Genomic DNA, 14239 nt, shown 5'->3' on the forward strand with positions numbered 1-14239 from the left:
TTTTAGGATTAAATGCTTCTTAAAATTACTAGCAACGTTGCCCCTTAAAACTAATGGATCGATTCTCCGGGCAACGGAGCTTTCTTAGGGACGCCTGCGTGAGTTACTGGGCTTCAGCAGGCACTGCGAAAAAAAGATCTCGGTTTCAAAACTTTACATTTAAGTGCATCCATACAGGTTTGATCTGGGGGGAGGGAGGGGTTGTTTTTGTTTTTGGGGTTTTTTTTTTTGGTTTTTTTTACCCCCATAGCGTTTAAACATCGGTATGCGAAGCAGGGTGTCACGTGACCCCCCCGGCGCCCTGCCTCCCTCCCATGGACTGCGCCTTCACCTCACCGTGCTCGGCTCCTGCCCCCTCCGCCTGGCCGAAGGGGCAGAGCAGAGCACTGGCTGCCAAAAAATACCGCTACTTTCACGATACCTAAAGCCAAAGTGTCTGCAGCACGAAAACTATATAAATACATATAGCCTAGATACTTCCGGAAGAGTGCTCCTTTAAGATAAAGGTTATATTTTATACACGTACATATCATAGCTTGCTAAATTTGGTCAAACGGTCATATGATAGCTAATATGTGTACGTATATACACACACATACACATCCTCTGCTAATATATCTCGAGTCATCAGAGAGACGAAATTAATTTCTTTCAGGAGAATAAATCTTTGAATGCATTTCAGAGATTGCAGGAAGAACACGTACCTATATAATAATGCACCTTGGCTTTTTCCCCAATGTGTGCTTATATACTTAAATTGTATATGTATGTATGTATATATGCATACATATACAATGTTAAGCATCTTCAGCTTAAGGCAGTTTTTAGTAAGACGCCCTACCTCCTACTAACAATTTTTAAGCAGACTTTATAAGCGTTCTGCCCCAAAATGGACATCAAAATAGTGGCCGTGGTGTTTAATTAAATACCCTGATCCTTTACATTTGAAAATACTGCAGTTAAAGACAGCAAGGGAGGGGGCGGGGGGAGAAAGAAAGGAGCATGTGAAAAATGGTGGACTGTGCAATAAGCAGCGCTCTGATCTCACTGTAACTTTAAAGCCTCTGCCACATTAGGGTTAATAAAAGAGACAAAAAAACTATCAAGTATATATGAATTTAGCCTATTTTTTTATTTCTGTGTGTTCATAGTAAACATTTTTGTAAGTGACAAACACGGGCATATGACCACAGTATCACAATCAAGAAATTTTAAGACAACATTAACAATCACTCAAATTTATGCGGCTTTTGCGCAACACAGGTTACATATTTGCAAGGTTTACCTATAAGTACAATAGGTATTAACATTTCACTACATTTAGAAAAAAAATAAAGGTGACCTGTTAGTGACCACATACATCAAAATATACACAACACAAACTGAAGGCAATCATTAATTTTGTCCCCTTCTGATTCATTTGAACGGGCAGTGCTGCAAACTGAAATAATGTTGCTGTTTTTTAAAATTACTTCGTACACTGAGTGCATTTTCTAAAACCCAATCTTTGGTCTAAAAGTAAACAAACAAAGGAATTAAAAAAAAAAAAAAAAAAAAAAAAAGCAGTTCGGTAAAGAAAAGAGTAAAATAATAAATGGCCAAAAGTAGATCTTGGGCATCTTTCAGTATTAATTCTGCTTAAATACAAATTACGTTTTGAGGTTTTTCTTATAGTTTTCATAAATTTAGTGGTTTGGTTTTGTTTTTTTTTTTTCTTTCTTTCAAGGTCTGCACCCACCGACATATCCATGATAACTTATAATACTGCAAACATGGAGAATCGGGCGGTTTTTAGTGATAGACTTATCATATTTGAATAAAAAATTGCGAAAGCAGTCACTATTTAGATACACATTCTACTATAATTTTGTCTTCCAAACTTCATAGTCTACAATGCAATCTCCCCACATTGCACCTTGCTGACACTCCTCACCTTGGTGGAATAATAAACAACCCTAAAGACTGAACAAACGTACAGAAAATGGGGGACTTAATAAAAAATACCTGGACTTTTTTGTTTTGCTTTTTTTTCCTTTTAATTATCATTTACAATGCAAATGTGTGTAAAATGTTCACTTACAGTCTGATCCCATGGATGTTAATGTATTAAAGGGTTTGAAGAAGACCCCTGATTTTGATGTGTGAAATAATCAGAAAGTCCTCCGGAAAGTCCCGTTGTAAAACTTGGCAAAGAAGGTCTTAAGGACTCACAGGGGAGAGTGGAGGGCGCCTGTGGCGACGTGGAGGAGGAGGCTGCCCTGGCCGTCATTGAAGTGCTGCTTTGAGAAGTCATTGAAGGGTGAGGAACATGGGGGAAAAAGTAACTCGTCTGTCCTGCTAGGAGATTTACAGAGCAGGGGTTTAGGGAATAGGTGCCGGAGCAGGGAACTGACAAGCCACACGGCACTGAGGCGGCCAGAGCTGCTGCTGTGAGGTGATGAGTGGCATAAGGTATCTCTCCATTGACTAGTCTATCAACACTTAACCCATTAGACGTGGAAAAGGAGTGGTTGTTTCCCAAGGAGTTTTGAGTCAACACTGAGCTGTAGGGCATGGGGTGGCTGGGGTAGGCGGACGTGGTCCCATTGTAACTCAAAGTGCTGCTGGCCCGGGGGTGGTGCAGGGAGAGGAAGGGGGACATAGGCCAGTACAAGGATCCTGCCCTATCCATGAATGTCAGTCCGGTGGAGGTGAGCCGGGCGCCCCGCTTAAAGGCCAGCTTGGCCCGAGAGGTGGTGGAGCGCCGGCGGAGCTTGCCGGTGGTGCCCCCGATGAAGACGTCGTCGCTGGAGGGGTCCAGCATCCAGTAGTTCCCTTTGCCCGGGTCGTCGTAGTGGCGGGGCACCTTGACGAAGCACTTATTGAGCGAGAGGTTGTGCCGAATGGAGTTCTGCCAGCCCTGCTTGTTCTCCCGGTAGTAGGGGAAGTTCTTCATGATGAACTCGTAGATGCCATTAAGCGTGAGGCGCTTCTCGGGGCTCTGCCGGATGGCCATCATGATGAGAGCGTTGTAGCTGAACGGCGGCTTCTCGTACTTGCCGTTCTTCTTCTCCCCCTCCTTCCCGCTCTCCCCGTCCTTGGCTCCCTCCGCCGCCCCCTTCTTCTCCTCGGCCGCTTTCTCCTTCTCCTCCAGCTCCGCTGCCGCCGCCGCCGCCGCACCCGCCTCGCCTTTGGCCGCCAGCATGTCCGCTTTGGCCACCTCCAGGGCGCCGGAGGCAGTGGCGGTGGGGGGCGGCAAGAGGTGCTGCCCCTTCTCCTCGTCCTCCTCCTCGGCTGCGGCCGCTCGCTGGGGCTGCTGCGGCGGCGGGTGGTGGTGGTGGTGGTGGTGATGGTGGTGGTGATGGGGGTGGTGGCTGTTGTGGTGGCTGTGGCTGCTGTGGTTGTTGTCGCTCTGGACGGCTTCGGGCACCAGGCTGTTTATGCTAAAGGAGGATTTCGGCAGCATTTTCACTTCCTTCCTATCTCCCATGTCCAACATCACACACTAGTCTGAGGGGGAAAGTTGCGGCGGCTGAGGGAGCTGCGCGCGGGGCGGCGGCGGAGGCGGCGGCCGAAGCGGTGGCGGTGGCCGAGGCGGCGGCGGCACCACCGGCGGCGGTGGCGGCGGCAGCGGCAGCGCAGTTGGACCGCAGTCTCAAGCGCTGGCAAGTCATGTAGCACGGACAGGAACCGCCGGGGAGGGAAAAAAATAATAGTAATAATAATCACCGATCAGAGAAAAATCAAACCGACTCGGAGCGGAGGAAAAAAAAAAAAAAGATAAAAACGGGAAAAAACCCTCTGAAACCTGAAAAAAAAAAAAAAAAGGCAACAACACACAAACACAGACACACAAAAAAAAAAAAAAAAAGCTACTTCATGTTGCCCGGTTCCCCCGGCACGGCAGCGCAGGGGGAGGCAGGAGGGAGCAGCAGCCGCCGCGGGCCGGCGCGGAGCGAGGCAGACGGGCGATACAGCCCGCCCCGGCCGCAATTAATTTCAGAGCTGCCGGCACGCACCGGGGCTGTAAAACATTTTTTGGTTTAACCTTTCCCACCGGCCGCCCAATCAGGGCCGGCGGCGTGCCCGCGCGTCCGCCCGCCCGCCGGCCAATGGCGGCGCGCCGCCCCGCCCCGCCCCCGCCCCGCGCCGCCCCGCCCCCGCCGCCGCCGCGGCTCCCGCGGCGCAGGGATACCGGCGCAGGGGCGCATCACCGCGCGGTGCGCGCGCCCCCCCCGCCCCCCCCCGCCCCCCCTGCCTCCGTCGGCGAGCACAAATCCCCCCGCGCCGAACACCTCGCGCCCGTCCCGCGGCGGCGGGCCCGGCCCGGCCGCCCGCTCCCCTAGGGCCTCCGGCGGACTAAAGTTGCCGCGAGCCGCTTTGCCCCTTCCTCTGGCGGCGACGGAGGCGGGGTGGGCGGCCGGGTGGGTGAAGCGGCCGCGGCACACCGGTGGCGGCGGACGTACTACTTTGCGGATCCCGCCGAAGTCGTTTGGCGAGTTTATTTTCCCAGGCCCGGTTATTTCTGTTTGTTATTTTACCGAGGGAGAAAACAAAACAATCGTCCGGAGGGGACGCAGGCGGCGGGATGGGCCCGGGCTGCGGCAGCGGCCGGGGGCCGAACACCGCTACCCGCGGCCTGCCGGGGGAAGACGGGGGTCTGCTCTTGCTCGCTCGGGCCGTGCCCGCCGCTCTCCGGACTGTGAGTTGGGAGGCTGGGGGCGAGCGGCCCATCTCCTCCCCTGCTCTCGCCCCTTGTCACCGGCGGCCGGAGCCGAGCTTCGCGCTTCCCTGCCCGCCGCCGCCCGCTCAGCCCCGCGCCGCTCCCGCTGGACGCCGCTTCCCTTGCGCGGCCGCCAGAGCCCACGCGGGAGGCGTCGGGCTCCGGCCGCCTCCTCCTTCGCGCTGCCGTGCCGATTGAGCCAGCCGAGCGCAGGCCGCGCGCCAGGCGTACAAAATAAATGTTGGTATTGGTAGCCCATGAAATCGACACTGCTGTTTCCTGCCGGCCCGGCCCGTGGGCCTGGCCACGAGGTCTGGGTTCCGCGGGTTTAGTTTTGCTGGGGGAAGGGGTAGGGTGGGCGGCAGCGGGCCGGGTGCTCCCGGGGCAGGGGAAAGGATCTGGCACCGTCGCTTTCCACAAGTGCACGCGGTGGTAAAGGCTCGGGCTTACGGCCGTGCTTTGCCGGGACCAAAGGGTTGTGTATTAATCGTCCACAGCATATCGTTTTTTACTGTCAGCTCGGGAACAAAAAAATCAAGCGGAAAACAAAGTGAAATACATCTCGCAGCTTTCTTACTCGGAAAGGAGAAGGGGAAATGTAATGGACAGAGAGCGTGCTGATCGCATTCAGACCAAAGCTGTGACAAACGTCTAGCATCGCGTTAAGCTGCTTCACGTTTGTGCTGGAGGAAAAGATGCTCCGTAGAAACAATACGTGCATCTCAACCCTAGCTAAAACAATTTATCCCAAGGAAATTCAGGTTAGAGCACAATGCAGTGAAGGTGTTTCTGTGCAGAGGTGCGTTTTATATATGTGTTTGTGTATGTGTGTGTATGAGGGAGGGAGGAAAAGCGAGTGTGAGAAAGAGTAAATAACGAGAACAAGTAAAATGGACCGGTAATAAACAATTGCAATTGGGAATGGCACGAACTCTGTGCATTGGATTAACCTCGAATGACCTTACCACAACTGTATTTATTTAACCAATTTCATAACAGGTTGCTACTGATACACACACACACACACACGTTAATGATCAGCAACCGCTCTTTTTTTCTTTGTTTGTTGTTTGGTTTTGAATTTTTTTTTTTTTAGAAGTTTAGGTTGTGTTGGGTTTTATTTTTTTAGTCGTGATGATTTATAATTATTTCATTTCTCGACACTGAAGTAAATGTATGGGATTTCTTGAAGAAGAGTGCGATGTGGAGGATATTACACGAATCTACCATGGCAAGAGGTAAGAGGAAAGGTAAGCTTCCTGCATATTATTATGATTATGATGATCATTAACTAATATGTGTCATTATGGTTCACTAGGATCCCATTAGGGTGGCTGGGCCCAGTGCATTTGCCTACTCGGTCTAGCATGTAATGATTCGGTGTAACCAGATTCTTGAGAAAGGACAGGTTACGTAAACATTTACTGATGTGGAGTAACTATACTATTTGTACTCTGATATGCAGGAAGGAAAGTGTTGATTAACACAGAAAAAAAAAAAAAGCGAAATTAGCTGATTGCATGCTCATAAGTGCAAGCTGTCATTGAACTGCTTTTAAAATAGACACAGCTGGGTGTTTGTGTTGAAAAATTTCTTGTGTTTTTGCTAATACTGAAATAAGCATGATTTTGTATACCAAACATTTTCAGATCATTAAAATTTGTAATCTGTGCTGGTTTTAAACACAAAGAAAAGAAACAGATTCATTTCGTTGTAAAATTTGCTGATATTATATTAACTCAATCAGGTCTGTACAAATGGTGTATTGTGCCTTATCAAATCTCTTTGATCCATTTAATACACGAAGTGCCAAACGTGTGTATTGTTTGTTAACATTGAACGTTTTATTCAAATCCCAGCTCTGTAGCGAACTGGAGGAGTTCTTGTTTAATGTAACACTGACATTGCCTGTTGAAATTTTAATGCCTTGAGGTGTTTCTTAGGTCAAAGCTGAGTTTACTTTGTGTTGTGATCAGGGATGAAAATGTAGCAGGGAAGAAAATAGAAGTTTTAGCTTTTTTGCATTTCTGAGCAAAAGGCTAACACCGAAAGAAGCACACTTTAAAAACATTTTATAATCTAGATTTAACATTCGGTCATTTGTCACGGGTGCAGAATAAAACTCTGTGCACAAATTTAGGATTTATATATTTTTTTTTTAATGCCATGGATATACAGTTCTACCAAAAAAGGAAATGTTTTGTCCAATATGTAGTACATATCTTTCTAAGTCCATGAAGATTAATTCATTGTTTACAGGAGAGAAAAGGATATGTAAGAGAAGCCACGTCAATTATAATTTCTGCTGGACTTTAACTTTCGAGTCTTTTTTTTTTTTTTTTTTTTTCTCTCCTCCCTTTGGCAGAAAATGCTCCGTTTATAAAACTAGAGCTATTTACTTTGGAAACGCGGGAGTCTTGCTCTAACGCCAGTTCTTTCCTGAGCTCTGCCCCGAACACGACTCCACTTCAGTGGTACCTTTGTCCATCGGGGCACTGCATGAGCGGCAGGTTTGACCGCTCAACTCTGGCTAAACCCGAATTCTCTTAAGAAAGTCTCTTATGGCAGCATTTTCTAACAGGAAAGGTTTTGTGGGGAGTCTGGAACAGGAGCTTGTGCACGGAACGGAGGCGCACAGCCCCAGCCCTGGGAAAGAGGGGTGGGTGTGCAGAGGGGAGCCGGCTCTCTGCAGAGGGTGGATGATGCCTCACCTGCATGCTCGTCGATGCTGTGGATCCACCGAACCGAGCGGCGGGGATGGACTGAGAGTATCCAGCTTCGGGGTCAGGATGGGGGTGAATAGCTGAGCTGAAACGTCCTGGCTGAAGTGCCACTCAACGGCAGTCTCCGTGCAGCTCTTGGGTGTAACTCGTAGGGATAGTGTTTCAACCACACACTTCCCCCCCCCCCCCTTTTTTTTTTTTTTTAATTTTTATTTTGTTTTTAAATTAAAGGCCAAAGGAAGAAAATACACTCTCCAATGTACACTTAATGCATATAGTGTACTTCCCTTGCACCACCCCCTGCCCCAGCTTCAGCCTTCAATCCCCCTTCACACGGGTATAGTGGCTGTGTACTCTCGGGCTCTTTCAAGACAGTTAAGCTGCTAAAATGTACTGACAGCTTAAGAAATGAATGAGGTTTTTTTCAGCCATGAAGAAAGGGTATTTAATAACCACGCTTCGATGGCATCACGCTTCCATGGAACGAGTCTGGACACTTTGGTTTTAACAACCAGTAATATCACATTTGGTACAGTAAATGCTTCGATGTACGCTTATATACTTCTATTCCCCCTTGACTGTAAGCTTGCCTTCTTTATTCCAGGTTACCTGGGCAATTAAGGTAAGGACTGCTCAGCAGACACTGATACCCTGCTGCTAAGGCATGGCGAATGGGGACGGAGCAGCGCGCTAACAAAGAGAAAGAGGTAGTCAAACATTTTGAAGAGGGGTGAATGGGATTGAAGGTGGATGGATGAATGGAGGCAAAGAGGGAGAGGAAGAGGCATTCAATGGTCCAGACTTCTTTCCGCATTTGTAGATTTAAGTTTAGATGTCCGCCTCTAGCCAACTTCCAGTTAATCCTCAACAGCTTCCAGAGATTAGAAGTTAGTCTGTTTAGCATGCTGTATCCTTCTTCCATGGGTTTTAGTTACAAGTTATACGATTAGGATTGCGAGAACAGTAGTGAACTAAACTTCCCAGTAAGAGGTCTTCACACCAGGGAAGTGTTACTTTGCTGCAGCAGCCGTGCCTCGTCAGTCATTAGGAAGCTGCAGGTTGTCAGAGGCTTCTCTTGCGCGCACACAAGCGCAGACACACACGCACACACACACAAAACCACAGCACTAAAACTAAATTAAGAAGCCGATGATTAAGACAAGCGTCTACGAGGCCTGTCATTTCAGCATCCTTCCATCATAACATTGTGGCACCGAGAAATTTGCTTGAAAACCCTGGAAAAAAATGTCTATGGGAGAGCCTCGTGTTTGAGGCTGTTAATATCAAATATAGACTGGGAACTGCCTCGGATGCAAGACAGTATTCCGCAGAGGAAAGGAGCACTGCAGAGACTTTGAGGCTATCCGCGCACTCCCGAAACTCTGGTAAGTATCTCTCCCTTCTATTGCAGCAGGTACGCGCTGTGTAACTGGAACTGGACCGGGTTTGAAATCCGCAGCTCTGTTCCCTTCGGGGAACTCCCACTAAAGATAAATCTGTAACGAAAGGTCCCTACTGGATGACTAATGGTTATTGGCACTCGGTGCCCCTTGAAGGAGAGCAGCACATATTGTGCCGAAGACCTTGCAAGCACACTTTAAATAAAAATCTTTTAAGTTTCCCTCCCATGCATACACATCCCTGTTGTTTTCGGGCTAGCTGTGTTGTGTCTCTCCCCCCTGCCCCCCTATTTAAGATCTCTAGTCTTCCCTCCCCCCACCCCATTCAGAACTAATTGCTCAGTTACTTTAATGTTTCAAAAAGAGCTAAATTTCTCCATCCGATGATCTTTTGAGAAGCTGCACTGTACCATAAGAAACCGCCAGCAGGGTACTGTATACCTTAGAGGAGCCTGCGCAACTAGGGGAGAGGTAGCGTTAAAACAATGACATTAACAAACTGAGTGCGCTGAGTTCCCCTCCTGTTGAACTTTACGAAGTTTCTTGGGCTGGCAGATGTTGAACGGAGAACGTCGAAATGGGAAACAATGGCTGTAGGGGCCAGAAAGCTTTGCTGATGTCGTAAGCGTAAAACAAGACAGAATAGTGATAGAAAGAGATCCGAGTAAACATTGGAGTATACATTTCCCACGGCGACTACGCTGAGTGGAGAGGTCTGAATTAAATCGCCTTAATTAAAAGCTGAAGATTTTATTTATTTATTCATTCCTGTAGCTGTAGAATGCTATCCACAGAAAGCCTATCTAGGGAGTGTAGAGCATCCACTAGATTTATTGTGTTCAGCTGCCACTGCCAGAATTTTTCAAAACAGAATATTTTTATACTCATTGCCAATTTGAAGACGTGCGGTGTTTTAGATCCTAAATGTCGCTATTATTTTATATGCCAGTGTGCAGAAATGAGCCGTTACACCTGCCTAGGCAATAGGTGTACCCGTGTAATGAAAGCTCTCCTTAATACAGAAATCAAACAAAAAATTAAAATATCCTTTAAGAATTATCCACAGAGTTATGCAGGCACTGATAATAAAATGCAAGGGAGAAGTGAACAAGTTAAAAATCTTGTTCTGTTCTCGAGGTTTAAATACATAATTTTATTTTCTGTTGTGTTTACTATTAAAACATTCTAGACCGGTGCTTTTGTCCGCGTTGTGATATTGAAGCAAAGAATGTGAAATAAAATACGGGGGGAAAAAGAAAGAGCTGGCGAGAACAAAAAAAACCCCAACAAAAAAAACCCCAAGTAGTGCTTGAAGAAGACCTCTAGCTGCTCTTTGACTCCTAAGAAACTGTAGCTGGAATATTTTCATGGTGTTGTTCTAAAGCTCTTTAGACTCTTATAAACGTAATCTTTGGCAAATGACACATGGATCTGGTTTTGCAGTTTTTTCGGTGACTCGAGAGAAAAGACGCCCTCTCCCCCCCTCCCCAGTCGCCCCCCCTTCCACCCCTTCCGCAGCAGAAGGACAGAGACGGTCCCTCTCTTTCACCCAGCGCTGTTTCCACTCCGTCGCTCCGCCAAAGGCACCCGGGCGCGGGGGGGCGCCGGTGCCCGGGGCTGCCCATCCGCCCGTCCTACCTGGCCGTGCCGCGCCCGCCGCTGCCCGCTCGGCGCTGCTCCGTCCCGCCGCGGCCCTGTCCCCGCACCGCGCCTCCACCGCACCCCTCGGCTCGGCGGGGTCTCGGACTCGGCCGGCTCAGCTGCGGATCCGTATTTTAGGGCCTACAAAAACGCATCATCCTCCCCTATCCTCCTATCTTCCCCCGCCCCGGGATCCCCTTGTAACCACAGCAAAATGCCCGGTGTAGAAAGAAAGCCACAATCGACTGTACACCCCTCTAAGGGCAGGCGTTCGGCAGCCTCGAAGTAAAGATGATGTTGGCTTTCCCCGTGTCAGGGCTCAGGCGTGAGGAGGTGCCGGAGAGAGGTGCCGTTCCTCGCTCGCGGCCGGACCCGCGCTTGGCGGGTGTCGGGATGATGGGGCTGGCGCTAGCGCCAAGGAGGCTGCTCGGGAAGCGGACCCTGCTCGCTCCTTGGTGTCCTGGCACAAGTAGGGCTCGCAGGATCTGCCTCTTTATGTAGCTTGTTCTGAACACTTTTTGTATCGGGCAGGGTGGTCTCCATGTTCTCTTTCTTTCATTCTTCCTTTCTTTAGAGGAGGGAGGGGGGAGTGATGGCAAGGGGCTTGTTGGATGATTATAACCGCTACCACTTAGAAATAAGTTTCTTGGGGAAGGGCTGATATCGTACCCTTGATATCAGTGGGTGTGTCCATGTATTATTTTAATATGATATGCCTTTTATGCTTGTTTTCCTCCTCCCTCTCTCCCCGGCCTCCCCCTCCCCCCCGCTTTGTTTCTGGAATTTGTTTCGCTTTTAAAGCAGCAGCACAAACAAACAAACACACAAAAATGACTGGCAACAAGTTAAATCCCATTTGTGTCCCTCCCACCGAGCACGGACCATGCCTCGCTAAAGCCTGGGGCTTGTAGTTTTGCCTCGATAATAATTTGACCAAGAAAATGAAGTAGGCTGCAGACAGACTCTCCCGGCACTGACAATACGGAGAGGGAAAACGCAGAAAGATTTCTGCCGGGATGCATCCCCTCGGTGTGTTTTCTTCTCTCCATCTTTTAGACAGGGCACTCGCATAGACGCTCACACACGCAGAGGTTGTGTTTCCTAGGAGTTTTTAGAAAAAGAATGTTTGTTATAAACTATAAATGCCACCAAGTAACGAAATCATACCGTAGCTCCGGAAACTCCAACAAATAACCAATTTCCATTTGTCTTCTAGCAGAATATTGCAGAGGATGACATTAGATTTTATTTTCGCATTAATTTCAAAACACCAAAGAAAGGGCCAAGAAAAGGCTCTCAAGTCGTTGTGCACGTTGGAATTAATTAAACGATACCAGTAGTTCTTTATTATTATTGTTTTTTCTGCCTTCCAATGGGACTTCAAGCTAATTTCTGTGGCTGTACTCGAGGGAATCCGCAAAAGCAACAAGGGCGCTTCTCACTGAAGGTCGGGATCGTGTCCCGCTAAAGCTTCACTGAAAGCATCTCACAGTGAGCCACCCGCGCATTCCCGCGCCTTCCCTTAGTTTTACCTTTCACAATAACGGAGAAACCATTCGTCTTTGACTGTACCTAAGACGTACTTTTTTACTCAATCGCACGGTTTGCAGACGGTAGTTTAACTTTATCTGTTGTGATGGGAACGCGTTTTGTCATATGAAATTAACTTATGAAAGCCTTGGTATCATTTTTTGATTTGTGTTTGTCGACAACGCAGATCGTACCTTTCCGCGTTGATGGTTGATACAATTGCTAAATTAAAGGCATGCTTTCGGCTTTGGAAAAGAGCAACAGATCTTCAGCCCTCTGAGAGCTCATTCTCAGAGAAACAACCCGAGGAGCAGTAGAATAACTCACCGCAGTATTTCCTATGTGTTTACGGTGTCTCCGTATACTTCTGTATCATTCTGCGTCTCTGTTGTCTGTTCCTAAAGGTAGCCAAGTCACTCCTGGGCTTCTCACCTATAATCGCCCACCTAAAAGAACATACGGACAGTATATAATGGCTCTAAATTATTGGAGGAATGTAATTGGCATGTATTTTCCCCGTCTTTATTCTTCCGTGGTAAATACTAGCAACTGAACTGCTTGTCTTGATGTGTTTCTATGTTTGAGCCCCAAGAAGCTCATCAAATCATTGCAATAAAGTCATCAATCCTTCCTATGCACACTGGAGATTTTTTTTCCTCTCTGCTTGTTCTGCTGCTCATTTCCAAGAAGGACAGCGTGTTGAGCCAACGGTCTGGTTTAGGCACTTCTCCGGACTTTCAGATTTTCAGTCTAAAGCTTGCAGTATGTTGGGACTGAATTCATGATTTTCCACATTTCAAAAGGGACGAGGCTCTATTTATAAATGTTACAGAAGGTTTCGTTACTTCAGGATCAACAAAACAGGAATAGAACTGCAATTTTCAAGAAAATAGGATTTCAAAATATAGAAATAAAAAACTAGTGGAGATGATGTATAATTCAATCAAATTACAGAAAATTGCTTTAAAATTCAGAACAGTAGCGATCCATTATGTCTCTGTTTTATTAGTGACAAGTACAATTACTCTAAAATAAAGAACAGTGGTGAATATATAATTGGCTGTAATCATGTTAGTGTTTGAATAAAAATGACGGGGACATTTAACACTTTGACAACAAAATGTTCAGAAACAACTTATTTATTCAAACAGTTTTTATTTGCATCCACGTGAAGGAGAAACACATTTTTGCTTACGATAAATCCAGGGGTTTTCACTTTCAATAAAAATATAACTAAAAATATATTAATTATTTTATTATCCAAAGCTTAATAAAGTCTCCTGAGTATGACTGTACTATTATTGATTACTCAGTACCCAAAGGACGCCATCTACAGGAAGAGGTCTTTAGGCTTAACACCATTCTAATCAATGTTGATAAAAAAAAAAAAAAATCTGAGTTAATATTCCTCTATAAATCCGGCTCCGATTTTACCCACAACACCGATCACAATATTTGCTTTGTAATTGCTTCTTGTGATTCAATTCGTTATAATTTGACACGATCTAGGAATCTGTTATAGGAGGCCTTTTCTCTGAGATACAGCATTTAAAATAATTCATGAAACCTTCAGAAGCAGCAGTTTTTCTCCTTCTAAAGCGGCTTTTTTTTTTTTTTTTTCCCCTCTCAGGATTGACTTGATCGTCCCTGAAAATGCAGAACAGCCCATGAGATCTCTCCTTTCCACCAACCGTGTGGAAGATGCTTGCAAAACAGCCCTGAAAATAAAACAACTTAATTGAAGGCAGTTCGTGCAACAATTGTGTCATGGAATACCTAACGTTTCTTTATCTGTAACTAACTTATTCCATTTTGGATAGTTCAATAAATATCAGCTATGCCAAGCATACTCTCATCCGTTCTTACAAGACATCCTTTGCCCCGTGTCTTGGTACTTAAAGGTGCCATTTAGCCGTTGCCCAGCAAGGGCTCGGAAACCTCTCGAAGTAGGAAGAGTGCCCTTTACTATTTTGCCCATACAAACACAGATCCACGGGAATGGCATATGTCCTCTCTGATGCGACTCCAACAGCCCAGTACAAACTACAAATTACAGAAAATACGAAGAGAGCTAGAAGAAACTTTCAGAACTACTCTGCCAGGGGGCTTTTAAAACTTATTATTTTCGGGTTTAATCCCGAACGAATTTTTCTTTTTTTATTTTCTTATTTTCATTTCTTATTTACTCCCCCCCTCGACAAGTCTCCAAATTTCTTCTCCTGGTGTGTGTGTGTGCGTGCTCA

The 14239-nt window shown here is 46.7% G+C and overlaps 1 protein-coding gene and 1 long non-coding RNA gene across 3 annotated transcripts; one reads left to right on the forward strand and one right to left on the reverse strand.

Annotated features, from left to right (window-relative positions):
- Positions 1 to 1107: 1107 nt before the first annotated feature.
- On the reverse strand, positions 1108 to 3751 carry FOXG1 (forkhead box G1). The gene has a single exon (XM_010397893.2). The coding sequence runs from the start codon at positions 3476 to 3478 to the stop codon at positions 2099 to 2101; it is 1380 nt and encodes a 459-aa protein (XP_010396195.2). The 5' UTR covers positions 3479 to 3751; the 3' UTR covers positions 1108 to 2098.
- Positions 3752 to 5789: 2038 nt separating this feature from the next.
- LOC104684444 lies at positions 5790 to 13845 on the forward strand. Of its 2 annotated transcripts, none has more exons than XR_005602070.1 (2): positions 5790 to 10935; positions 13627 to 13845. It is a non-coding gene; the product is annotated as an uncharacterized LOC104684444 (long non-coding RNA). The 2 variants fall into 2 exon arrangements; XR_750959.3 differs by having other exon boundaries at positions 5790 to 8810.
- The last annotated feature ends 394 nt before the right edge of the window (positions 13846 to 14239 follow it).

This window comes from Corvus cornix, chromosome 5 (genome assembly GCF_000738735.6).
Source record: "Corvus cornix cornix isolate S_Up_H32 chromosome 5, ASM73873v5, whole genome shotgun sequence".
In the NCBI taxonomy this organism is placed as follows: Eukaryota; Metazoa; Chordata; class Aves; order Passeriformes; family Corvidae; genus Corvus; species Corvus cornix.